General features: G+C 35.7%; 1 protein-coding gene across 1 annotated transcript in view; it reads right to left on the bottom strand.

Moving 5' to 3' along the window:
• Nucleotides 1-3,303: 3,303 nt before the first annotated feature.
• The window catches only part of LOC132372446 (solute carrier organic anion transporter family member 1B3-like), a 70,162-nt gene continuing 47,722 nt past the window's right edge, over nt 3,304-25,743 (bottom strand). Inside the window, exons 9-15 of the mRNA XM_059934520.1 lie at nt 22,596-22,760; nt 21,063-21,258; nt 17,776-17,941; nt 15,407-15,591; nt 10,107-10,171; nt 6,004-6,121; nt 3,304-4,936 (exon numbers count right to left, since the gene is read on the bottom strand). Coding sequence (XP_059790503.1) covers nt 4,741-4,936; nt 6,004-6,121; nt 10,107-10,171; nt 15,407-15,591; nt 17,776-17,941; nt 21,063-21,258; nt 22,596-22,760 — 1,091 coding nt within the window. The 3' untranslated portion in view covers nt 3,304-4,740. The remainder of the gene's footprint in view (nt 4,937-6,003; nt 6,122-10,106; nt 10,172-15,406; nt 15,592-17,775; nt 17,942-21,062; nt 21,259-22,595; nt 22,761-25,743) is intronic.

Raw genomic sequence — 25,743 nt, 5'->3', positions numbered from 1 at the left:
GCGGGGCTAAATCCAAAGCTGAACCCCGGGAGCTGTGCGAACAAAGAAGAGAAAGGGAAATTTCTCCCAGCAGCCTCAGGAGCAGCAGATTAAAGCTCCACAAACAACTTGATGTACCTGCATCTGTGGAATACCTGAATAGACAACGAATCATCCTAAATTGAGGAGGTGGACTTTGGGAGCAAGATATATTATTTTTTCCCCTTTTCCTCTTTTTTTTTTTTTTTTTTTTTAATGAAAGGTTTGGGTTCCAGTCTTGGCTCTGCCTTTCTTTTTCTTTCTTTTTTTTTTTTTTTCTTTTTTTTTTTAAAGATTTATTGATTGATTGATTGATTGCTATGTTGGGTCTTCGTTTCTGTGCTAGGGCTTTCTCTAGTTGCGGCAAGCGGGGGCCACTCCTCATCGCAGTGCGCGGGCCTCTCACTATCGTGGCCTCTCTTGTTGCAGAGCACAGGCTCCAGACGCGCAGGCTCAGTAGTTGTGGCTCACGGGCCTAGTTGCTCCGCGGCATGTGGGATCTTCCCAGACCAGGGCTCGAACCCGTGTCCCCTGCATTAGCAGGCAGATTCTCAACCACTGCGCCACCAGGGAAGCCCCCCTTTTCCTCTTTTTGTGAGTGTGTATGTGTATGCTTCTGTCTATATAGCTTTGCTTTTATCATTTGTCCTAGGATTCTGTCCATCTGTTATTTTATTTTTTTTTTTACTTTAAAAATTTTTTTCTTAATATTTATTTTTTATTTTAATAACTTTATTTTATTTTATTTCACTTTATTTTATTTTATCCTCTTTCTTTCCTTCTATTTTTTCTCCCTTTTATTCTGAGCCGTGTGGATGACAGGCTCTTGGTGCTCCAGCCAGGCATCAGGGCTGTGCCTCTGAGGTGGGAGAGCCAACTTCAGGACACTGGTCCACATGAGACCTTCCAGCTCCACGTAATATCAAATGGTGAAAATCTCCCAGAGATCTCCATCTCAATGCCAAGACCCAGCTTCACTCAACAACCAGCAAGCTACAGTGCTGGACACCCTATGCCAAACAACTAGCAAGACAGGAACACAGCCCCATCCATTAGCAGAGAGGCTGCCTAAAATCATATAAGGCCACAGACACCCCAAAACACACCACCAGACGTGGTCCTGCCCATCAGAAAGACAAGATCCAGCCTCATCCACCGGAACACAGGCACTATTCCCCTCCACCAGGAACCCTACACAACCCACTGAACAAACCTTAGCTGCTGGGGACAGACACAAAAAACAATGGGAACTACGAACCTGCAGCCTGCAAAAAGGAGACTCCAAAGACAGTAAGTTAAGCAAAATGAGAAGACAGTGAAACACATAGCAGATGAAGGAGCAAGGTAAAAACCCATCAGACTTAACAAATGAAGAGGAAATAGGCAGTCTACCTGAAAAAGAGTTCAGAGTAATGATAGTAAAGATGATCCAAAATCTTGGAAATAGAATAGATAAAATATAAGAAACGTTTAACAAGGATCTAGAACTAAAGAGCAAACAAACAATGATGAACAACACAATAAATGAAGTTTAAAATTCTCTAGAAGGGATCAATAGGAGAATAACTGAGGCAGAAGAACGGATAAGTGACCTGGACGATAAAATAGTGGAAATAACTACTGCAGAGCAGAATAAAGAAAAAAGAGTGAAAAGAATTGAGGACAGTCTCAGAGACCTCTGGGACAACATTAAATGCACCAACATTCGAATTATAGGGGTCCCAGAAGAAGAAGAGAAAAAGAAAGGGGATGAGAAAATATTTGAAGAGATTATAGTTGAAAACTTCCCTAATATGGGAAAGGAAATAGTCAAACAAGTCCAGGAGGCACAGAGAGTCCCATACAGGATAAATCCAAGGAGAAACATGCCAAGACACATATTAATCAAACTATCAAAAATTAAATACAAAGAAAAAATATTAAAAGCAACAAGGGAAAAACAACAAATAACACACAAGGGAATCCCCATAAGGTTAACATCTGATCTTTCAGCAGACACTCTGCAAGCCAGAAGGGAGTGGCAGGACATATTTAAAGTGATGAAGGAGAAAAACCTACAACCAAGATTACTCTACACAGCAAGGATCTCATTCAGATTTCATGGAGAAATTAAAACCTTTACAGACAAGCAAAGGCTAAGAGAATTCAGCACCACCAAACCAGCTTTACAACAAATGCTAAAGGAACTTCTCTAGGCAGGAAACACAAGAGAAGGAAAAGACCTGCAATAACAAAGCCAAAACAATTAAGAAACTGGGAGTAGGAACATACATATCGATAATTACCTTAAATGTAAATGGATTAAATGCTCCAACCAAAAGACATAGAGTGGCTGAATGGATACAAAAACAAGACCCGTATATATGCTGGAGAGGGTGGAGGAAAGGGAACCCTCTTGCACTGTTGGTGGGAATGTAAATTGATACAGCCACTATGGAGAACAGTATGGAGGTTCCTCAAAAAACTAAAAATAGAACTACCATATGACCCAGCAATCCCACTACTGGGCATATACCCTGAGAAAACCATAATTCAAAAAGAGTCATGTACCACAATGTTCATTGCAGCTCTATTTACAATAACCAGGACATGGAAGCAACCTAAGTGTCCATCAACAGATGAATGGATAAAGAAGATGTGGCACATATGTACAATGGAATATTACTCAGCCATAAAAAGAAATGAAATTGAGTTATTTGTAGTGAGGTGGATGGACCTAGAGTCTGTCATACAGAGTGAAGTAAGTCAGAAAGAGAAAAACAAATGCTGTATGCTAACACATATATATGGAATCTAAAAAAAAAAAAAAAAAAAAATGGTCCTGAAGAACCTAGGGGTAAGACGGGAATAAAGACACAGACCTACCAGAGAATGGACTTGAGGATAGGGGGAGGGGGAAGGGTAAGCTGGGACAAAGTGAGAGAGTGGCATGGACATATATACACTACCAAACGTAAAATAGATAGCTAGTGGGAAGCAGCCGCATAGCACAGGGAGATCAGCTCAGTGCTTTGTGACCGCCTAGAGGGGTGGGATAAGGAGGGTGGGAGGGAGGGAGATGCAAGAGGGAAGAGATATGGGGACATACGTATATGTATAATTGATTCCCTTTGTTATAAAACAGAAACTAACACACCATTGTAAAGCAATCATACTGCAATAAAGATGTTTAAAAAAAAAAGTGTAAGCTCCATGAAATAGTGTAATTCTTTGTTTTTGTTTACTGTTATATTTCATTTTACCTGTCAGATTTTTGACATTCGATAATTGGTAAAGAAATAAATATTCAAGATAGTGCCTTTATTTTCTTTGCAATGTTTTAAAACACAACTCTGTAATTTTCTGTCTCTTTTTTTAATGATACAAGATCCCATCAGACCTGTCACATAGTAACCAGCTGTGGGTGATTTTTCAAATTTCTGCTTTTGTGATTAATGAATCTTTTCTCAGGTTTACTGTTTGAGAATAGGTTAATATATATTCCGTGTAATTCCGAGATTCTAGCAAGCATTCATGTTGTGTGACTTTGGTATACTCAGGAACATCTTCTCCTGTCACGTGGCTTGTTTTTTGTATCTCTTTATCAAGGGCTCTATGTGAATTTTTTTTTAAAGGCGATGTCCTGGCTGTATCACAAATGTTTTGAATCAGAATCTCATGTGGGTGTATGATTGTGGTTTCTTTTTAAAGAATGTTTCACAGGTGATTCTGATGACCCGCATTTTTTTTTTTTTTTTTTTTTTGCTATTCAGAATAAAAACTACAACTTCTAGCATTCACTATAATAAAGCTGCCATCACTAGCGAATTCAGTATTCAAATATTTGTTCTCATTCACTCTACTTCTTGTCCTACTTGTGAGGGTGTGAAAGATCTCTGTGCACCAAACACAAACACACAAAAAGCCATGCAATTGAGAGACAGTTGGTAAATTTGGTGCAGACTCCATTTCTGCCAGAGAGCAGGCAAACAAAATGAAGACATCTTTTAAATGGGCTTTGCTTTCTCAAGTTAATGTCAGCGTTTCTTAATCCATTTCCATGGGCTTGAAAGAAACTTAACACATTCTGTAATATGTTGTCTGACAATTGCAGCTTGGAAATTTTCGATTAGTTCTATTTCTTCAGCAGTATTTTAATGAGAGGTTGGAAGATGTATCAAGTGCTGATAGTCAAATTAGAAATTAATAAGGTCTGGGAAATATATGACTTAATACATGAATGACAGATGTCATGACAGCATAAGCTCTCCATCATACTAGACTTTAGGCTTGAGTAACATGGTCCGAATTGGTTTTGGTTCTTGTTTTAAAAAGAAAGGTATTAAGCTTTTCTTCTTATTTAGACTATTAATTTCTCTCTTCCTTTTTCACCTCTACCTATTTTCTAGTCACTGGTTTTATTGCATTACAATTACCTGAGCAAATACTTTTTCTTCTATTACATATTAACCATACCTTTCACTTTAAATTTGTATGGATCATATATTCTAATCTTAACCACAAATGCATAGCCACACCTTAACAGTGAGTGAGTACTCCCATTTTTTTCCCATTTATAGTTTGTTCCATTGTCATAAATTCATAGGTGATTCATTGTTCCATCATTAGTATAGAATGTGAAAATTGTCAGTGAAAGGACCAGGAACTGCTCAAAAATAACATCCTACTCAATTAATACAATGTTAGTTGAAAACACAGCGGCAGAAGAATTTTTTTCTCCCCTTAAATATGTGTTTCACGGTCCACTCCGGCATCACTACTTAACGGTTCTAAGTTCGCTTCGTTCACGGATTTTCTTTCATTTTCTGATGCCTTGATATCTTTTCCTTGATATTTTTTCTTCATAACAGAAATTAATACAACATATAAAACAAGGGCTGGGAGTTTTAAGCTTGTAGTCAAGCCAAAGAAAGTATTTCTGTGAAAAGAGAAAAAAAGTCAGTTTTTACTTGGAATTGGGTAAAACACTTTACAGTGTTGTTCTTCAGTATGCAGAAGGCTTTAAAAAAATGTTTGAAATCTTACATAAAAATATTGAAGTAGCAATTTCAGTGATTCTTTTGATTGGAGCATAAGAAGTTTGTGATTATTTTTAAAGGACTATTAACCCACAGAAACTAAGGATGGTTCACGATCTGCGCAAGTGCTATCCGTAAAATAACGTATATTTGGAATGTTCAACTTTCTCAGAGACAGGTTAGTTCATGTGTAATGAGAACAGATTATAAAGGAAATGAACTGCCTGTGAGATAATCAGATTGAATCCATTTATATTGAACCAGGAGCCAATGTTTACCTTATAGGCTTGCTGTCTACGAAGCCCTGCCCTGTGGTCTACTGAAAATTTTTCACAAAGTCACATACAATTACCTAGTACACGTGGTCTATTCCAGGGATTCTCAACTTTGATTGAACATTAGAATCACCTAAGGAGATCTTAAAACTCCCATTCCCCAGGCCACATCCCCTGACCAATTACATCAAAATTGAAATAAGTACTTCAAAATAGAAATTAGCAATTTTTGGGAATTCCCTGGTGGTCCAGTGGTTAGGACTCCATGCTTTTACTGCTAAGGGTGTGGGTTCAATCCCTGGTTGGGGAACTAAGATCCTGCAAGCTGCATGGCACAGCCAAAAAAAAAAAAAAAAAAAAAGAAAGAAAAAAGAAATTAATATTTTTTAAAGCTCCTCAGGTGATTATAATGAGCAGGAAAGATTGATGACCACTGACCTGGTAGGTTGGGAAGCACTCACCTCATAACATTATTAACTAAATGTTGAGAAGCTTTATGCAAAAGATACTTTGAACAATTATTAGGTTTAACTGAATGGAATTAATTCTATAACTTTGAGTTGTTTACAAAGTTTTTTAAATGGTAGCTATAATTCCTAATATTATTATTACACTGAAAATATCTCATTCTTTAGTAATTAACATAGTCAAAGGAAAAAATCAATTAATGAAATGTATTTATGACAACTTACCCATATAATGTGGAATTGTATATCCGACAAGACCCTTGCTTCCCATAGTTGTTGACAGACCACTTCATACAAGCTCTATCAATCAGAGCCCCAAAATATATAGGAGCTGGAATTCCTCCTGAAACATGAGATGAGAAGATGTCAACCCAAGGAACATGTTTCAAAGGAAACAGTGATATTCCACACTGATACATTTTGGATTATGTAGAAATTAAAAATTTTGGAGGACTTGTCCATTGATTTGGTCTAACTCTACTCAAGAATCAAGATTATGAGGAATCTCCGAAGCTCAAATCACATACAATAGCATAGACATCTTTTATCTACCCTCACCATGCCAACACACATAGGGAAGAAGGAAGATTATATGCCTGTACATTGTTCTTTGTATAATGCCAATTAACTTAAGCCTGGTTGGTAAAAAGGAGAATGTTGTCAGTAAAACATAGAAGTTATATTGGTTCATATGTAATTTTTCTTAGGCAAGGACAGCTAGAATAGCAGGAGTAGAGTTATAACTTCACAGGGAAAGGGAAAATCTCTCAGCTCAATTGCTGCAAAGGCAAGAGATTTTTCAACTCGATTTTTAAGTAAATTAAAAGGTGAATGCCAACACTAGGACCTCCCCCCCAGAGAAGCACAGGCCCAGCTTCACTGAGTGCTAGGCTCCTGGTAGACTGTGCTTTTTTTTTTTTTTTTTTTTTGCCTCAGGGCTCCACTCCCACCTTCTTGGAGTCTTGAAGCATTTTCTCTCCATTGATTGTGTTCATTATTAATACCTCCTGAAGCAGCCTGGGCTGTCCAAGGGCCTGTGGTGCTGAATTTTGCTTCTGTTGATGTTCTGATCATAATGATGCCTAGGTCTCTCCAGTGGCCTGTACCTAACCCAGTGTTTATTTGTAGTGTATGATTTTGTAGAATTTGAGGATTTTCAGGAACACACATGTTGTCTTAGAGCAGAAGTGCCCATCTGCTTTTACTGTTATTTTAATAAACTCTGACATTGACTCCTAGTTCTAAGCATTGGTAACTTGACCAAATTTTAGAGATATGCTAATTTTCAAGTTTTATTTTGTTACATAAAAATGATAATGGTTCATAGTTTACAGTTTTGCCAATTCCATTTACTTTTAATCAGTCTCAATTTTCTGAGAGTGAGAAATGTTAGAATGTCAAGGAACTGGTGTCTGAGATGAATATATCTGAGGAAAACTGGTACAGAGAAACTGGATTAGGAATTCACAGGTTTCTACAAATCTAAGCCATTCCTTTGAAAAATGAAAAATATGTGCCAACAATTTATTTTTCTTATATAAAAATAGCACTGGTTTGATCAAACTTAATGAATTAAATGTTTCAGGTAACAAACTTGGTCTTATATTATTGAAATTTTAAAACTTCAGATAACTTGTTTTCCAAATACATATTTCAGTTTAATATACCTTCTACAATTTACATTGTATTCAGACAGTTGTTTGTGACTGGACATTTGGTCCTCAGTGTGTATTTTTCCCCTAGAAGAGTTAGATTCCATTGGGCCACATACTGGACGTATCAAAATAGGATGCTCACAATCAGAATAGCAGAATTCCTTTTTTTCTATTTTACGTCTCTAGAGGACCTTCTTCTATTCTCAATCTCATTTCAGCATATCAGAAGGAGTACTGGCTCCCCAAATTCTCTTTCTATCTGCTAACTTCTATGGCTTAGATTCTAGGAGTGAGGCATCTCCATTGGATCTAGAGGAACTGCCAGGATTGGACAGAGAACTACAAAAGACAAGGTAGAAACTTTAATGCCCATAGCTAACTGAAAGAAGGCAGTCTGAAAAACTACTTACTGTATGATTGCAACTATATGATCCTCTTGCATAAAGTTTGCACTATTCCTGCCAGCTGGAAATAACTATCCTCTTTAGAACTCTTAGCACTTTGTAGCTCACTCACAGCCCTTATCATGCTGCAGTACCTCCATCTTCTCCTTCTCTCCCATACCTTTTATATTTTCTCCTTTTACCTTTGAGGATCTGTGATTTTCTCCCAAATATACTTCTTGGACAACTGCTCCATTGTAATTTGGCTATAGTTATGCTTCTTTCTTTTGCTTGCAAGAGTCCCAAGGGTTGACGCCCTCCCATTTCCTTTTCTTTCAGCCATCAGTGGTTGCCTCCATGCCATGATCAGTTGCCTACCCTAGTTCCTAGAGCAATCATGTCCTTTTCCTACTTCCCAGGAATAAGCATATGATGTTAACAGGTCTTAAAAAGAGGTATCACAGGGGTTAGGTTAGAAGTTGTTAAGCTAACAACAGGAAACTGTATGGTATGAATGGCAAATGGCAACAAGGGGAAAAGGATAATTTTCTAAATCTTGTACTAATCACCTCATCTGAATATTTAGAAATAGGCCTTTAGCCTCTAGATTCTATAGTATTACTATTTGACAGCAACAACAAAAAAAGCACAACTTCCTGAGCTTTCTTTCATTCAGAGCACTCCCCATTCCAAGATGCTCAGTTCTAGAATTTTAGTTCCCATGAAACCAAGCAGAACCCTGTGGGCCTCTGCAAGTACAAAGGTCCCTCCATGTCCCCTGCCTCTTGTTTGTAGAAAAGATGAAATCTCCCAGGCCTTCCTGAGTCACAAAAGAGCAAGCTCAAGCAGTAAATGATTAGGACAACAGAGTCACAGAATCTTTCCAGTGTCTGATGTACATCCCTGATTTGTTTTACAGATACTATAACTGCCACCAAAGAAAAAAAGCTAACCGCCTAATGACCAGACTATAGCCATGCCATAAGCTGCTCCATCTATGGCTAGCACAATTCTAAGAACTGGCTTCAGATAATGGGATTAACATTATTGCTCATGATAATCTATATTTTGTGGGCATCAAAATAATTGTAGTTTACTCTGCCTGTATATGTAAGTGGGCAACTAAAATTATCAGCAAAAAGATACTTCAGATCCATGTCGACATCTTCCACTTTAAGAATACAGTGCCCTATGTCGGCATGAAATTACAGAAGATGGACTTTCATCCCTAATCCCATGGAATGGAATGATGTCTGCCAAGCAGCTCTTTTGCTCCTTTTCTGTTTGTCTATTTCTGTTCCCCTTAAACCTTAATTATAAAAATCAGATCACTAGGTAACATTTAACCTAACTCCTGACTTGTGCTCTACTTAATGCACACCATGCCTTGCCTAACCTGTTGATTCTTTTCCTAGATTAAAAGAAGTAGGAATGAAGAATTAAGTAATTAAAAAATGATTGACTCTCTATCCCCAGTGCCCCCTTAGCAAACTTGCAAGCAGACCACATGGGCAAGATAGCATCCAAAGGAAGATCAGGAGTAGTCAGCAGGTCTGCATGAAGTGAAAAAATGATGAATCTGACCTCCTACCTTAATAATTAACTGAGATTATTTCCCCTTTTTCCCTTTAAAAATTATCATGGCTGAGCAGAATCTTCAGAGATGGTTTTGGGATGAGTCTGCCTTCTCCCTAGATTGCTGGCTTTTCTGATTAAAGCAACTTTCCTTTCTACCAACACTTGCCTCTCAAATATTGGCTTTTGAACAGGGAACAGCCAAACCTGAGTTCAGTAACACCCATTCCCTTTTGCATTTTAAATTTCTATTAAAGGTTATCTGCCCCAGCCTTAGGGAACTAGTCTGAGGGACTGTGAAAGTCCTCATCTGTTGTTTTACACAATCTCCCAGGCCTCCTGAGCTGTTTTGGGCATTACCCACCTCAGCATAGAAGGAAGGTCCTGCACTCTGCATATGGGAAGAAATATTCCTAAGTCTTAAATTAAATTCTTGGAGACCACTGATCTTTGTTTTAGAAAGGATATAATACAAATATGATGACGCCTTGTTCTTACAGATTGATTCTAAATAGAACTGACAACGAAATTCTCTTTTAGGTCATTTAGTTCTCCTTTATCTCATTATTTTTCATTTACAACAAACATAAAAATGATATTTTACTTATACCTATTTAAAGAAACTTTCTGATAATTGGAAATCAATTACATTCAGTCTTTGAGCTTTGACATGAAAATTTATACCTGGAATTTATCATCTACGTATTTATCATACCTAGTGTTCGAATAGTTAGTGAATGGAAACCCATGGCAAGTGATTTCAGTTCAGGTTCAACATTTCTGAAATAAGATAAAGGCAAAGCAACATTAAGCATCTCTAAAATACCAGATTGAGCTAAATATTAAAGCATTTCTCATTGTTGCTCTTCATGATCTAATGAAAATCCTCAAGTGAAGAGCGGATATTATTTAAAGTTATATTTTCAGTTGTCTTAGAAGGCAAACATCTGAATGATATTAACAGTTCTTATTTCTTTACTTATTCAATGTGTTACAATTTCAAGACAGTTTTACAAACATTTCCCCATTTGATCCTTAGGAAATCCTGAGATAGTGGTTGGAATAGACTTTATGATATCTATGAAGACAGTGATTTCGTGTGATCTGTTTAGTTGACACCTGCCATATGAGAGAGCAAATACTTTTATGTAGGTCTTGGTCTGAGCAGAACTCTTTTTACTACTTTATTTCTATCATTGCTGTTAACAGAAAAGTTGACTAATATGATTCATAAACTACATAATATAACCAGGAAGGTCAAAAAAGGTATCTGTATTCTACTGTCTAGTGTATTTAAATGTCATTTTAAAGGTAGCAAATACACTTGTATCCTCTCTTAAAATTTAACTCACTTTTGCATTTAGAAAGTTATTTCCACAATTCCATATTTCTATGTTCAATGAGCTGATGATACAACCAACTCTGTAATAACCTAATACATATCAAGCAAAATAAATTACCTGACTGCAGTGGCAAGATGGGGGAGGGTGACTGAGGCTCAGAAGTTCTGTTTTTACCGAAATATTGAATTAACTGATACAAAGGTTTATTTTTTTTCTTGAATGACTGTATGTGTTCAGAGATAAATAAATTTAGTCATTCAACAAACATTTGCCATGTGCCTCCTAGGAGACTCTATGCTAGTCTTTGTTATTGATATAAAGAGATAAGTCATGTTTCATAGGAACTAAATGCCTTAGATAAGTCATTCAACCTCTCTTAGCCTCAGTTTCCTTATCTGCTAAGTAGTCTTATCTTGTGTGTTGTGAGGGTACAATGTAATAAGCTAGCCTGCTAAACCTCAATTTTCTTTACACAAAATTGCCCCTTAACCCTTGTAGGAGAGCTACCCTTGAGTGAGATTCTCAAAAGTATTCAAGAAAGCTTATAAAAGTAAACAGGATAAAAAATTAAATTAAACATAGAATAATAAAAATTAAACACAGCAGAGTTATGTATTAAGAGAGAAAATGAATGGAAAGGGTTTTTTCTCTGCTTTTGCAAAAGACAGGGACACTTGCACTAGCCGAGCTGAGGACACAAAACACTATCCTTGAGGGCAGTGAAGCCATGCCAGTAAGTAGATGAGGTCATGTTATTCAAAGAGGTGGTTTCTTCCCTGAGGAAATTGTCATGAGGGAATCAGCCATGACAGTTAACTAGTCCAGTTAGCTGTCTCTCTCAAATATCAGATTTCTTACAAGGGCTTTTGGGAAGAGAGAGAATGCAGTTTGTTCCTGGTTGAATTCTCTGTGACAAGTGCCTGAAGTGTCACTTTTCATTGCAGTTGATTTTTTAAAGGATGCATTTGGCTTACAAGCCAGATGCAATAGAGGCAAAATTGAGGTGTTTGTTATCAACTTGTATTTTTACCCAGGGAGAGGGCTAGTGTGTAGGAGAATTGAGTGGACTTGGGGATAGTGATAATATCTTCCTGAAAGGGAACTTGAAATCTTAGACAACTCAGTGGAAATGATAGACTTATGTGATATAATGACACACAACACACATACATACACACATATACACACATATACAATGACAATCACACACACTCCTACATTCACATGCATGCACACTTACAGACCCTCACGCTCATACTTACATGCACACTCTCAACACACACACACACACACACACACACACACACACATTTTTATCATGTAAAATATTGGTCACTGCAGCATGAGTCCTACCTCAATCTGATATTGATCAGCTCTGTATTTTGATCAACATTTCTCAGGATGGATTCTCCACAAAAAGCACCTCCTATCATAGCCTTCTGTTTTCCCTGATTCTGTTCTTGCCTCCCAAAGACATATTTTCCACACAACAGCCAGAGTGATCTTCTAATTGGATAAGATAGTTGTATAATTCTACTGCTCAAATCTCTCTGCTGGCTTCTTAATACAATGAGAGTAAACTCCAAAGTCTTTACTGTGATCCACAGGGTCTGTGTTATCTGGACCATGCTTGCTCTCTCATTGTACTTCTTACCTCTTTCTTCTTCATACAGTCCTCCTGATCTTGTACATGTCAAGTATGTTCCACCTCAGGACTTTTACCTCCACTGCTACCTTCCCTGGATTGCTCTTCACCTGTTCATTTCTGCATGATTTGTACCCTCAATCTTTATTCAGGTCTCATCAAATGACTTCCAATGGAAGGTATCTGAATTAGTACTGCTTCTCCACCCCCTCTTCTTTCTTTGCTTTTCTTTTTTCCTTTTTTTTTTCCTCATCAGGTTATTCTCATCTATGGTCTCCCCTTTCCCACACTAGGAGCACATCAAGTCAGGTTGTGACAGTGGAATGGGGATCCTAAAGCAGACCCTGCCATCGCAATTTACAGAGACAGAGGGTAATTAAAACCCTAGTTAATGAAGATGAAGTGCGCCTCCTTCCTCACCAGAAGTTAGTGATGGAGGGCTCTGTCGAGGGCCTGAGCAATGTACTAAAGACTTGGCTGTTAGGCTTCTTAATGTTTAATTTTTTTGGATGCATGGGATTAGCTAATTGCATTTTACTGGAGATGCAGGCCCTTGACCTGGTGAGGCTGGAGGTTCAGATGCTCATGGAATGTTGTGGTCTAGTTTGGTGATCCATCTCTTTCAAAGGCTCAGACAGGTGATTGAATAAAAGCCCCAGAAAAGCACTTGGTAGACTAACCACACTTTGTAGAAGTGAAGTAGGATGTTTATCATGCACATTCGACAAGCTTTGACAAGCTTTAGCCTCAATTATTCTATAATATGTGGATTTCTTCACAACTTAACTATTCTTGCAGGGAGGGTAGCTTTTACTAAGAGGAAACGGGCTCTTATGATGAGTCGTCTTCTATAACTCCTGTCCAATTTTTAAAGATTCACAGGGTTGGTTGAGCTTTCAAATTCTTGGGAGGGAACAGTCTGAAACTACCATCTCTTTAAAACAGTGTTGTAAAAAAATGTTTTTGAAATTATTTTGAAAAATTTTTTGAAATTAATTATTCTTGCAGAAAAGTTGTAAGAATAGTACAAAGAATTCCTTCCTCATTCCTGTCACCTGTATTTCCAAGCATTAAAATTTTATTACCTTTTCTATATTTTTACTCTGATTTTTTCTTCCTAATGCTTAACACTTCTTTTTTTTTTACGTGTTTACATGCTTATTTATTTATTGTTTCTTCTCCTACACCCATCCATTTTCCCATCCCTCACCCCCACTGAAAGCTAATGGAAGGAGGGCCCTTAACACTTTTGTTCACAGTTCCATCCTTGGCCCCTAGAACCATGCCTAACATATATACTGAATGTGTAAATATCAACACTCCTGCTTAGTCTAGTTTTAATAATAGCCTTATGATGTAAGCATCGGGAAATCATTAATAGACTGAAGTTTATATTTTTATTCCACAGTCTACCTCACAAAAGTTCTCTTTCAATAAAATCAAAGGTTGGTGAGAAATCAATAAATGTTTTTGATAAATGGTAATGTTGATCTTATCACTTTCTTAAGATAAAATTATCATCAATGTTGTAACAGTTATCTCTAAAATTCTCGTTCTCCTCATAAAAAAATTTAAATTAAGAAGCCAAGACTTGTTGAGATGCAAGCTAATTTGGAGTTTTGAGACAACTTCCTGTAATTTAATTAATCTGTAATTTGGCAAATATGGAAAGATTCTCCTTTTGAGTAGACAGTATTTTATGTTAAGGTAGAGCTTTATCTGTGGAATAAATTAGTATAAATAATTTGACAAGTTTTAAGGGTCACTGTGGAATTTAAACAACTGTAGTCTCAGTTTATAGCTTTATACTTATTTTAAAAAACATTAATACATTTGTTTTCTTTCCCTTCTATGTCATGCTGTTGGCTGACCGTGAACCTGTTGCTAACTACTTATGTCTTAAAAGTATAACTAGAGGTTAAGCCAGATCACCATATTTACACATATATATTTTAATACCTAAATGCAAGTCTTTATATGCTTTCACTTTTAGGTGATTGAATGATTAACTTCACCAACAGGCCTTGTATTACCTACTCCCTTCCTAACCCTGCAGTCTTACCTTGTGCCATCTGTTTCACTCAGTATGTTCCAACCAACTGGCTTCTGTTCACTCCTCAAACACATCAGTTCTTTCCTGCCTTGAGACATTGGCATATAGCCCCTCTCCCTGTAAAGTTCTTCACTGCTAACTTTAACATACCCTCTAGACCTTTAGATTGTGTCACTTTTTTTGAGAAGTATTTTCTGAGTCCTCTTCCTCACAGCTCCTCACCTCAATCCTAAATTTGTTTTTCCTTTTTATTCCCTTTAATAGCACTCTTTTTTTCTTAGTAGTACTAACGACAGTTTGTAATTACGTGTTTATTTTTAAGCTTATTTGTCTTACATAGGTCTTTCCTGTTATACTCTAAACTGTATGAGAACAGGTACTTTATCTGTTTTATTCACCATGGAGTATTCTTCACCAAGTGTGGTCTAAATATTTGTCTAATCAGTGAAGAAAAGAACGAATATTGCTCATGCATTTTTCTTTTCTCTACGAGGGTATTTGAGAGACTAGGTCAAAAGCCATTCTTTTAGCTAGGATTAAAAAGTTTGGAATATCACAGACTGTTTATATTATGTGATCTGGTTCCCCAATTTTTTTTCTTCAGTGGAATCAATAGGTGATTCACTCTGACAGGCCCAACAGGGTATAAGGCATCTCGAAATGAGAAGTTCTTTTAGAATCACAACGGGGATTCCTTCACATTGAGGCAGTTGTCGATCAGTCTCTGTCTTAAAATTCTCATTAAGAGGAGAAAGTACAGAATCTAGATTTTGTAGTGGCAAAGGTCAAGGCAAAATTATTATTAATTATGGCAGTGAAGTATCACAGTAATCCTAAGAAAATGCACTCTTAGAAAATTTAAATGTAACAAAATATGAATTTGGGTTCCAAATATATTATGGAAAAATATGCACATTATTAGGTGTGTTTATAGTCTAATATATGTAAAACTGCTTTTAAAAAGTCATACTCACTTAAAAACCAGCATGATATTTGAGGTGCTTCCCAATGCAGAAGAAAAAAAGATAAATATTTGCACTACTATATAAACGTAAAATTTTCTTGTACATTGATCATTTTTGGGGCATTCACCCAACTTCATTGAGTTATTTCTGCTCTGGAAACCATTTACTTCCACACAACTACAGTTATGAAACATCTGAAAAATAGTTTTTGAAATATGACAGAATATATTTACAAAATATGACTGGGCTATAAATATATTCTATTATATTTAAAGACATCTCACTCATCTAAGCTAAAATATTTACAGTTTTTAAAGAAAACATTCTAACAATACAGCTGTTTAAGAATTGAAAGGCAAAATAGTTTCCTGGATTCCTTTCTAGACAAGAAAATGTAATTTACTATTAACTTTTCATACATCCCTAAATTAAAAATTAGGAAAGAATAGAAAAAAGTAATGTCTGAAACTCTGTAAATTATTTTCTCATCAATATAAAATGTTTAAATATTTCTCTACCACTCACTTTTATTTTCTATAGCACACCTACTTACTCTCTTTAACAGTCTCTCCAGAGTGTTAGTGACACTCCCTGGGTAGGATTGCCTAGGGAATCCAGAAAATATAGTCGATTTGGAGGGGTCAAACCTGGGTCTAGAGCCACCCATTCGAATGGGGCAAAGTCCAGGGCAAAATGGGCCAGGCACGGATGCTAGAATTCCACTTTGGCCAGCAAATACAACATCCGATTGCATAATGACAGATTATAGGATAGATGATGCCATTACCAGAGAGGTTCAACACAACAGAATACCCTAAAGGTTAGAACACAGCTAGAGAAAATTTAGGAACAAATGATTTTAGAAATTTAATTTGGCAGGAAATTTATGTAGCTAGATAGCTTTAATAAATTCTGTTCTGAGTCTAGGCTAAACTAAGGTTTAAGGGAAGTTTGAACCCATTAATGCTAAAGACCAATTACTGAAGGAGGAACTGGGGAAGAATTTGAATTCATACTTATCTGATGACCGAGCTTTACTTTTTTTTTTTACTAAGAATTGTATGGAGAAATTCTTTATGTAGCAACCCTATCAGCCAATAAAACCAAACTTAAGTACAAAGGGCATTATTTTGAGTGATTAAGAAGGGATGACTTATTACTAAGAATTTGGTAAAAGAACTCCGCAGTGGTCCCTAAATGGTAAAGTATTAAGAAGATGATGTCTCCATAGTAGACAGAGCTCTCTTTAGGATTCTAACGTCATGTCTCTTCCAGCCCTTCACTCGTGGACAAGGTGGGACCATAGGTTGAATGGGGCACTCTCAATGAAAGGCACTATAGCCATGCATATGAGATATGGGTTTTTAAGTATAGTCTTTGGGCCATTTTTGTGCAAATTTATGACGCAGCTTCAAAGAATCTAGGTTCTTCAAAGTTCTCAGTGACCTTCATTAATGCAGTTAGTAGGACTATGGGCAAGAAAATAGTGGTAAAGTTTGAAAATCAAAGACAGGAGGTTGTGGTAGAGAGCAATGATCATAGCTGATAATATTGCTAATATTGGTGATAGGAAAAGAGCCCAGGAAATGGGTCCCCAACTTTGTGAGATATTCAGTGGATTGGAAGTAGAATAGAGAACACCATATCTGATGCCCAGCTATTGGAAGTTACTTGGGGGATTGGGGAGAACTCATAATTTGCATGGAAGGGGATATTTTGAGTGAAGAAGACAGTGGCACTTCTATGGGAGATTTTAGCAATAGGTAAGCAGAATATTAAGTTATCCTGTGTAGGAGAAGTGCCAACCTTGAAAAAAATCAAAATTGGAAGCCAAAAATTGGACAGTCAAGTGAGCATGAAGCCTTGATTAATTTCTTGAAAAGTCAAAAGGGTATTGAGCCTCAAGATAAACTCTCCAGAATCTATATGCAAGATTGCATATAGATGGTTGTCCTGGAAAGGCACCTAGATTAACAAAGGGTTGGCTCAGGATTTTCCCCTAGCATCTGAAGGGTAAAGTACTTCCAACCTAATGGAAATCATATCCTTTAGTCAAATGAGGTGCTTCCTAGAAATCATAAATGTTTTTAAATTTCAAAAGGTCATGGTATTATAAATGCAAGAAGAAAAGGTGGGAGTAATCTCATGAGAATTCAAGCAACAGAAAAACCTGTTTGTGTCTCAAGCAGGATTTTATGTGAGGCTTTGTTTACACACCACAGCCATCACAATGACAGGCAATAATAGGAATATTTTTCTATCTTTTTACTGGTGACCTTAGTTGTAGAAACATTTGGTAAGTAATTATCAAAGTTTAAGTAAGTTAAATCAAATCTGCAGTTTTGATTAAGGAGAAGAAAGTAAAAAGTAATACTCACAACAGACTTTTTACTGCCACTTGAAGATTTGCATCCTGCTAAACAAGGTGATATGTAAGTTATTCCATTGTCCCCACAGAGTGGTTCCCATTGACTTTGATCACAATTGCAGTCAGAGTTGCAGTAAGAAAGTGGTACATTTATATGAGATGCCACTGGATTATTTCTGGAAATATATGATAGACATATATCAGAAAGAGAGAGAAAAGAAGAAGAAAAAGAAAGAAGAAGAAAGGAGAAGAAGGAGAAGGAGAAGAAGGAGAAGAAGAGGAGGAGGGGAGGGAGGGGGAAGGGGAAGGGGAGGAAGGAGGAGGAAGAAAAGAGAAGGGAAGGGAAAGGAAAAGAAGGAGGAGAGACGAAAAGGAGATGAGAAATAAGGGAAAGGGTTGTCTTTAAATTAAATAGAGATATTTTGCTTGTCCAAAATAGCAAAGTTTATTTTTAGTGCTTATTAACTTTTTCACCCTTTATCTTTACCCAGACAAGATTTATGATGTAGAAAAAGTAAAACATATAAAAGAAACCAAAGAGGATAGGTAAGACATAGACAACAGGTCTTTGTGATTCTATCAAAAAATTACTCAAAAATCACTTCATTTTTCTGAGAATCGGTTTCTGTTCAGTAGGGTAATGACGTTAGATTAAGAGTCTTCCCAGCTCACTGTAAAGTCTCATGAATCTGTGAATGTTAATTAACTAGTTTGAATTTTTAAATCTATATTTTAACTACACAAGGAAAGAATTCAACGTGGTCAAAGCACAATCCTTAAGGATCAGTTTTTAAAAATCAAGAATAATAAAATCAGTTGAGAAAGACTAGAAAAACTTCATATGCTTTTAAAATGAAACCATAACAAATTTTATAATGATTTACTGTAAAACATCGTTGTATTTATAAAATATAATCTTATAATATGGCTAAAATTATTAAATGGATTATTCATGTAATTAATTTTCTGCTTATAGATTTTTAAAAATTATTCTTTTGTTTTTGGGTAAAAATCTTGATAAATTATCTTTGAATGAGAAAGTAATTTTCATGAAGAAAGAAGAAGGTAGATTCAGAAATTCTGTAATCAATGATTTTACTAAAAGCATCTAATACCTAATTCTGCTTGGGGACACACGATGGACAGGGAGTGATTTAGCATAATGATTAATGACTCAGTCCAGACATTGCAATCAGACAGTCCTGTGTTCACATTAGGTCTGCCACTTCACAGCAATGTGACTACTCTTTCTAAAATTAGATTTGCCATTTGTAAGTCATAAATCCTCATAGAATTTTTTTGGAAAAAAGTTAATTTAGTTGTTCTCAAACTTTCTGTTCCCAGCAGCCTATCCATTCTTGAAAAGTACTGAGGACCCTAAAGGTTTTTTGTTCAAGTGGGTTCTACTTATTGATATACATACTCTACTAGAGATTAATAATAAGAAAAATTTAGTACATGAGAATGCACAAACACACATATCTTTAGCCAACAGACTGATATTATCATCACATATCTTGTAGCCTTAGAAAATATCTCTATACAAGCACAAGGAAGTCTGTTCAATACTCTGTAATAACCTAAATTGGAAAAGAATTTGAAAAAGAATAAATACATGTATATGTATAACTAAATCACTTTGCTGTACACCTGGAACTAACATGACATTGTTACTCAACTATGCTCCAATATAAAATAAAAATGAAAAAAAAAAGAAAATATCACTATATACTCATTAGAAAATGAGAATGAAAAAGAAAAATACTATCTTGGTATTAATATAAAAATAGTTTAGAATTTGTTGACCATCTGCAAAAGTCTCAGGGACCCCTGTAGATTCTCAGACCACATTCTGACAACCTCTACAGTAATTCATACTCTACAAACTTACCCCAGTGACTAGCATTTCATAAATGCTAAATATATTGATTCTGTTAATAGCCATCACTTAGACTATGAGTTCCATGAGGGCACTGAGGTATCCTATAAATTTTTTGACCTTTAAGGAGGCACTCAGTGAAATTTTATTGAATGAAAAAAGCCCATAGAACTCTAGCTGCTTTCTTTTGAATAGATAGCACAGTTACTGTGCTTGTTTCAGAGAACTGGCTTTAGGTTAAAGCCTGAATGCTTGTGCTGTGAAGTAGCGTCGTTCACTGTATGACTTCAAACAAGTCACAGTTTCTCCAGGTCTCAACTAACAAAGGAAGAGGATAAAGGAGGGTCGGGCTGCATAATCTCCAGGATTCTCTCCCCTCTAAAGTTCAATGTTCTAGGTACTCTGTATTTTGATATACCAGAGTGAGTGGTGGTCAACAGGAATATTCAACAACAAACAGGATTAGGAGGGAGTGGGGAGATAATTCAAGATTAAGTTGGCAAGCCTCCAAGAATAGGATGATGTTTAGATAAGCAAATGTGGGAAGATTAGACAGGTTCAAGTTGACACCTCATAAGACCCAGAGTTTAAAAGCTCAAAGCCAACAATAAGCAGTGCTAAGGAGCATGGTTACTAAACTGTGATCCAAGAATCTTTGCTTGTTGCTTGAATGTGAACCTTCCTAAACTTAAATTGTTGGCTATATTCAGGAGATGATGAGAAATCTGCACAGGGATCTTGCCCTTGATTTGGGGTAGAGACTGTAGTACTAGGTATACTGCACAATGCGTGATAATAATGAAAAGTAACAGTTTTCTAGGTCTAACATACCATTATGTATAGAGTATTTATCAATTCTACTGCTAATGAAGACAATACCAGAAAAAACAGAATTAGCTTGCAAAAAAGGAGAATTCAGTAGAATTTACTGGTTTTCTTATAAAGATAATTGTTAAACATCAAAATTAACTGCAGATAAAGATTGTTCAGTCACTCTTGGAAATGTCATTTGTATTTCTCTCATGATTCATCCAAGATCATAGTGGTTAGGATTAAGAGTTTTGGAGTCAGAACCTTCAAATCTGAGTCAGAATCTTAACATTGTTAGCCATGTAATCTGTGTATTTTTCTAAGCCTTGCTTTCCTTATCTATAAAATGGGGATAAAAGTACCCATCACTCATTGTAAGCACCCCATAAATAATAACTATTACTATTACAAACTATATGGCTTTTCTTTAAGGAAGGAAAAAAAAGAACTTTTTGAGATCTTAAGAAATGAACGTTTTAAGAATTTATAAATTGAAATTACTCTCAGTTAAAAGTTTAGTTAAATTGCCACTGCCTTGTTTGCCTTACTTTCTTTTACATTGGATGGTTTATATATTGTGCAATTGGTATATTGATATATATACAAACCCATCATAGGTCAAGGTTAGTCCAGCAACTGATTTGTTTTCACAGATTAGCGCAAAATTTAATAGGTGAAATAGGAAGGACAACATATGGCTACAAAATGAAAATTTCGCAATTCCAACCAAGGTAAATTTGAATTTTTTAATGATATATCCTCCTGTAAACATTCCAGATGCAAAAGTTGGTATGGTTATGAATCCTAGAAGAGAAAAAATGTAATTATATAAATATGGTTATTCTGAATGTCTTTACACATGAAACGCTGTATATCAACCAAAATCATCCTATCTTATTATTTCTTAAATAGAAGGCTGGCAGTCCAGGATGGAGGTAGAGGGTCAGTGCACCATGTGGGGGAGATAAAAATAATTTCTTCCTGCCAATGCTGAAGGTTTAGTTTCCTCAGTAGCAAAAGTCAGTGACTGAGAATATCTGTATGTCTGAACATATGGTTTTTATAAGGTGCTTTTTGTCCCCTCCCGGAAAACAACAACAAAATATCATCTTCCTGACTCTGAGACTTTTATCCCACCATCTAAAATCCTTTACATTTCCTTAAAATGAAGAGTTCCCATCCTTAAAAACTTACTACAAATTTGCCCAGTAGTTTAGAATTGAACACTTAATTTAATATCTCTTCTTTATTCATCTAAACACACACATACCCTAAGATGATAAACAGATCTATACATGATGCTAAAAATAGTTATAACTTTTCCATTTCATTGTCTTCCAAGATTGATTAAAGATGAAGATCCCTCTAACAAAAAAATTAGGCTGAGAACTTTATTAGGAGTTAAATTTACAGTTTTAACTTTTATCTTAAGTTCAACAAGCACATCCTACAGAATTATTTTTTTCTTGTTTACTTATGACCTATTCATATATCACTTGATAAATTCAGCTTAACTTATCAAATATTGGGTTTCTACAATGTGCTGGGCCCTGTACTGGGTATTCTACTGCTCTTAAGAATCTTATGTTATACAGGGGGTAGGGAAAGAATAATATGAGAAAACCTTTCCTTCATAAAGAAGTCTCCATGTGTCATTGGAAACAGATATTGCAGCAAAAAACCTCTCTAAAATATGAGATTTGTATTGAATTATATAGATACCAATGATGTGTTTAAATTGATTTTTCTCCTGGAAACATCAATGTCCTATTTTTTGTAAGTATCTGGGTCCTGATTCAAAGTCCATGAAGGATAGAAGTATAATAATTACATTACAAAAGGATTTGCCTCAGAATCTCAGCACTAGATTATAAGATCCAGTTATGCAGATATCATATCTACATGTTCCATTCACATGTCACTTTTCCTTCAGGAATTCATCTCTTCAAAAATAACATGAGCTGTAACTTCAAATGCAGAGCAATGATGATATCACAAGACCCATCGATTTGATAAAATTTGAAAAAATAAATGAAAATTATATTTAATAAAATGTGAAATTGCCTTCACAACAAAATGTCACTTGGAGCTCAGTGACTTAGTAGCATAGCATTTATCAAGCAAACATAAACAGGTCTTACCAAACAAAATGCTAGTCTCAGATGCTGACTGGCCATACTGCTGTTCTACATATTTGAAGACATAAGTAATAATTCCAATATGGCTGCTGGCTTGTAGCAGTGTCAAAAATAATGTTATAACATACAGGGGATTGGTAAGGATGTTTTTCAAGGACTGGAAAAAACCTATAAAAACATAAAAAGAAAGAAAATATTATAATGCAGCATACATATATATTAATATCTTACTTGTAAATATAATTTATATAAGATTTAAAATTCCATAAATATATAGCACAGAAAGTCAGAATACCCTGCAATCCTACTAACAGTTTTTTTAAAAAATATTCTTTCAATTTTTTCCATATGTGCATTAATATTTATTTAGTTAGTTCATTTTACTCCAAAATGGGATCAAACATACATGCTGTTTTAGTAAGTGCTTTGTTCACCTCGTATTTGGTTATTCTTAGCATTCTACCATACAACTGCATACATCATTAGTTCATTTATTCATTCATTTAGCAAACGTTTGGTTTTTAATTGGGTACTAGGCAATATGCTAGGCACTCAAGAAACAAAAGTGAATGAAATGCCATGTCTCTTTTTTATTAGCACTTAATAATATAATCATTATATTAATAATATAATTATTAACTGGAAATTTATCTTAAAGATAGTATAATCCAAAGCTCACAGAAATAAGAAGACTAAGGTTCAAAAATCATAAAGTTCAATTTAGTACCAGGATTCAGATCTCTTGTTTCCTGGTATATAGCTTTTCTACCATAAAATCCTGCCTCAGTAAATCTGGCAGTATTATCCATCAGCTTTCTTAAAGACATATTGTGTCTCAAGTGACATTATGACAACAGTAGGGCAAAAAACCCATGCCTACAAACAAGTGTGTAACAAATCCGTAACTTCTGTACCTAGCAAGAATTATGTGATCTGGGTCTATGATCACCAGGTTAACTAGCTGTAATGAGAGTTCAAAGTGGTAGAAACCACTTAGAAAAACAGTGGGAAGTATCAGAGTCTAGCAAGACAGAACCAGATATGGTTACTGAGATATGGATGGTGTGGACTTTGAAAGATCTTGTGCTGTAGATCTCTAAAGGTTTCCATTAGATATGATCAGAGCCAAACCTTCTATCCAATGGTAACTAAGAAATAGTTTCATCTGCTTATAATAACAAGAAAAAAGATTAGAGCAAAGGGCATAGAAGGAGAAAAAAGAAGATGTAGGGAAATGTATAGCAGGAATAAATAACATTTTAAATTGTTAGGTCAAAATGCTAAACTTCTCTCCATGGGACTCCCCAGTCAGGAAGGACGATTGACTTGTGAGGCATTCTAAGTGAGTTGTGATGTTTGATCAAAAGAAATAGGGTATATGGGCTCACCAAATCACTGAATTTTTGAGGTGAGTGAGAACCTGGATGTCATCTGAACTTCTACACAATCATGATCCACTATATATCCTCAATAATCGGATCAATAAACAACTCATTAAGTTGACTATCTCAGAAAGAAATTGCTCATTTTTGGACAATTCTCCTTGTTTACAAATTGTTTTGTAATGAACTGATATCTTTATTTCTTTCTAATCAACTAGTCTTGTTTCTACTCAAATTAGATATTTTATTTTCTCACGAAATGTTCTTAGTTATTTCATCCATTCCTAATAGCACATAATTAAGAACCTCTTTACTATCTTATTTTGGTCACTATCTTACAAACACAGTTGATAACACAGATGATGTTTACAATCGCCCTATTTTTGCATCTTCATTATCCTCTCCATTTTGGGGGCTCACAGTCACCCACGTTCCTTATTTTTAGATAATCCGCTACTTTTTATGGATTTAATTTGCTGCAGTGTGAAAATAGCATAGACCAAATGAAAATTTATTGGAATGGTATTTTTAGTGTGCATGTTAAATTTCAAAGACTCCTAAATCAGTGGTGTGCTGGTAAATGTTTAACAACTGATTCTTGGGAAAACAACGTTGATTTGAGTATTTCCCAAGTTCGGTAATAAATGGTGGTAACTTCTCCCATCGTGGCCAATTTCAAGCTACCAATGTGACTGAAAATTTAAGTCTTCTCTCATGAGTCAATACAAGTCACACCATTGCGTTCGGATTAGAGTGATGGAGAGGAGAAAGTAACAATAAAAGGAGTGAGGGGAAGAACTGATGAGAGGGAGAAATTGGGCTCCACCTGACAAGCTCTAATGTCACTTCAACTTGAAAAGGTTGTCAAGGTTCAGCCATTGCTTTGCTTTGACTCTTACTATTCCACCATCTCTGTGCAATCTGAAAACTGCACTATTAACATTGTTTCAGCTATCTTGCTCTGACTGCTGCTGGATCGTTCCCCAAATTACTGCTCCTAAATTGTTCTCCATTAGCCCTCGGGGCTTATGTTTGAAAGGAAGGGCACTATCAAATGGTGGAGGGCTCTTATTCACATGACTGATTACAATAACCTTAACTACTACTGTTGCTTGTACTTCATTTTTTAATATTTAGGTAAGCAATTTTTTTCTATATAATTACAAAGAAAATAATCTTACTCTATCTAGAGAGAAACTTCCTCTGATTTCCTTCTCCATACTCCATGTCTCCACCTAAGAATAGTTAAGTTGCCCAATTTATAGGCACTCATAGTTGTTTATATAGGCACTATATGGCAATTGTCTACATATTTTTCAGTACAACCCCATTATATTGTAAATACTTGGAAAACAGAGGCAATATTCTATTACCAGGGCATAGGATGCTTCCTGGTACTATTTGTGAAAGGAAAGAGAAGAAAGAAAGAAAGAAAAAGAAAGAAAGAAAGAAAGAAAGAAAGACCTTTTAATCCCCATAGTTTGTACTATGTAATTTGGAAATGAATATATACTCTTTGGTTTACAAATAACAGATATTTTTAGCCTTTGATTGGCTTCTCCCTGCCACAAGCCTAATCCCCTTCTCTTCAGAGTTGATATGTGTTCAGAAAATATTTACAAATTTTAGTAGGAATCTTAGAAGAATAATTTAGCCAAATTTAGTAAAGAAGAAAGCGAACTTTATTTAGATGACTTGAGTATGACATTATTTTGGATTATTCACCCCTCCCTTTCACTGGGATTAACAATTCCAAATTGACTATAAAT

The sequence above is a fragment of the Balaenoptera ricei genome, chromosome 10 (assembly GCF_028023285.1).
Source record: "Balaenoptera ricei isolate mBalRic1 chromosome 10, mBalRic1.hap2, whole genome shotgun sequence".
Taxonomy (NCBI): domain Eukaryota; kingdom Metazoa; phylum Chordata; class Mammalia; order Artiodactyla; family Balaenopteridae; genus Balaenoptera; species Balaenoptera ricei.
Note: the sequence above shows the minus strand (reverse complement) of the source record. Positions and strands in the feature narration are given on the sequence as shown.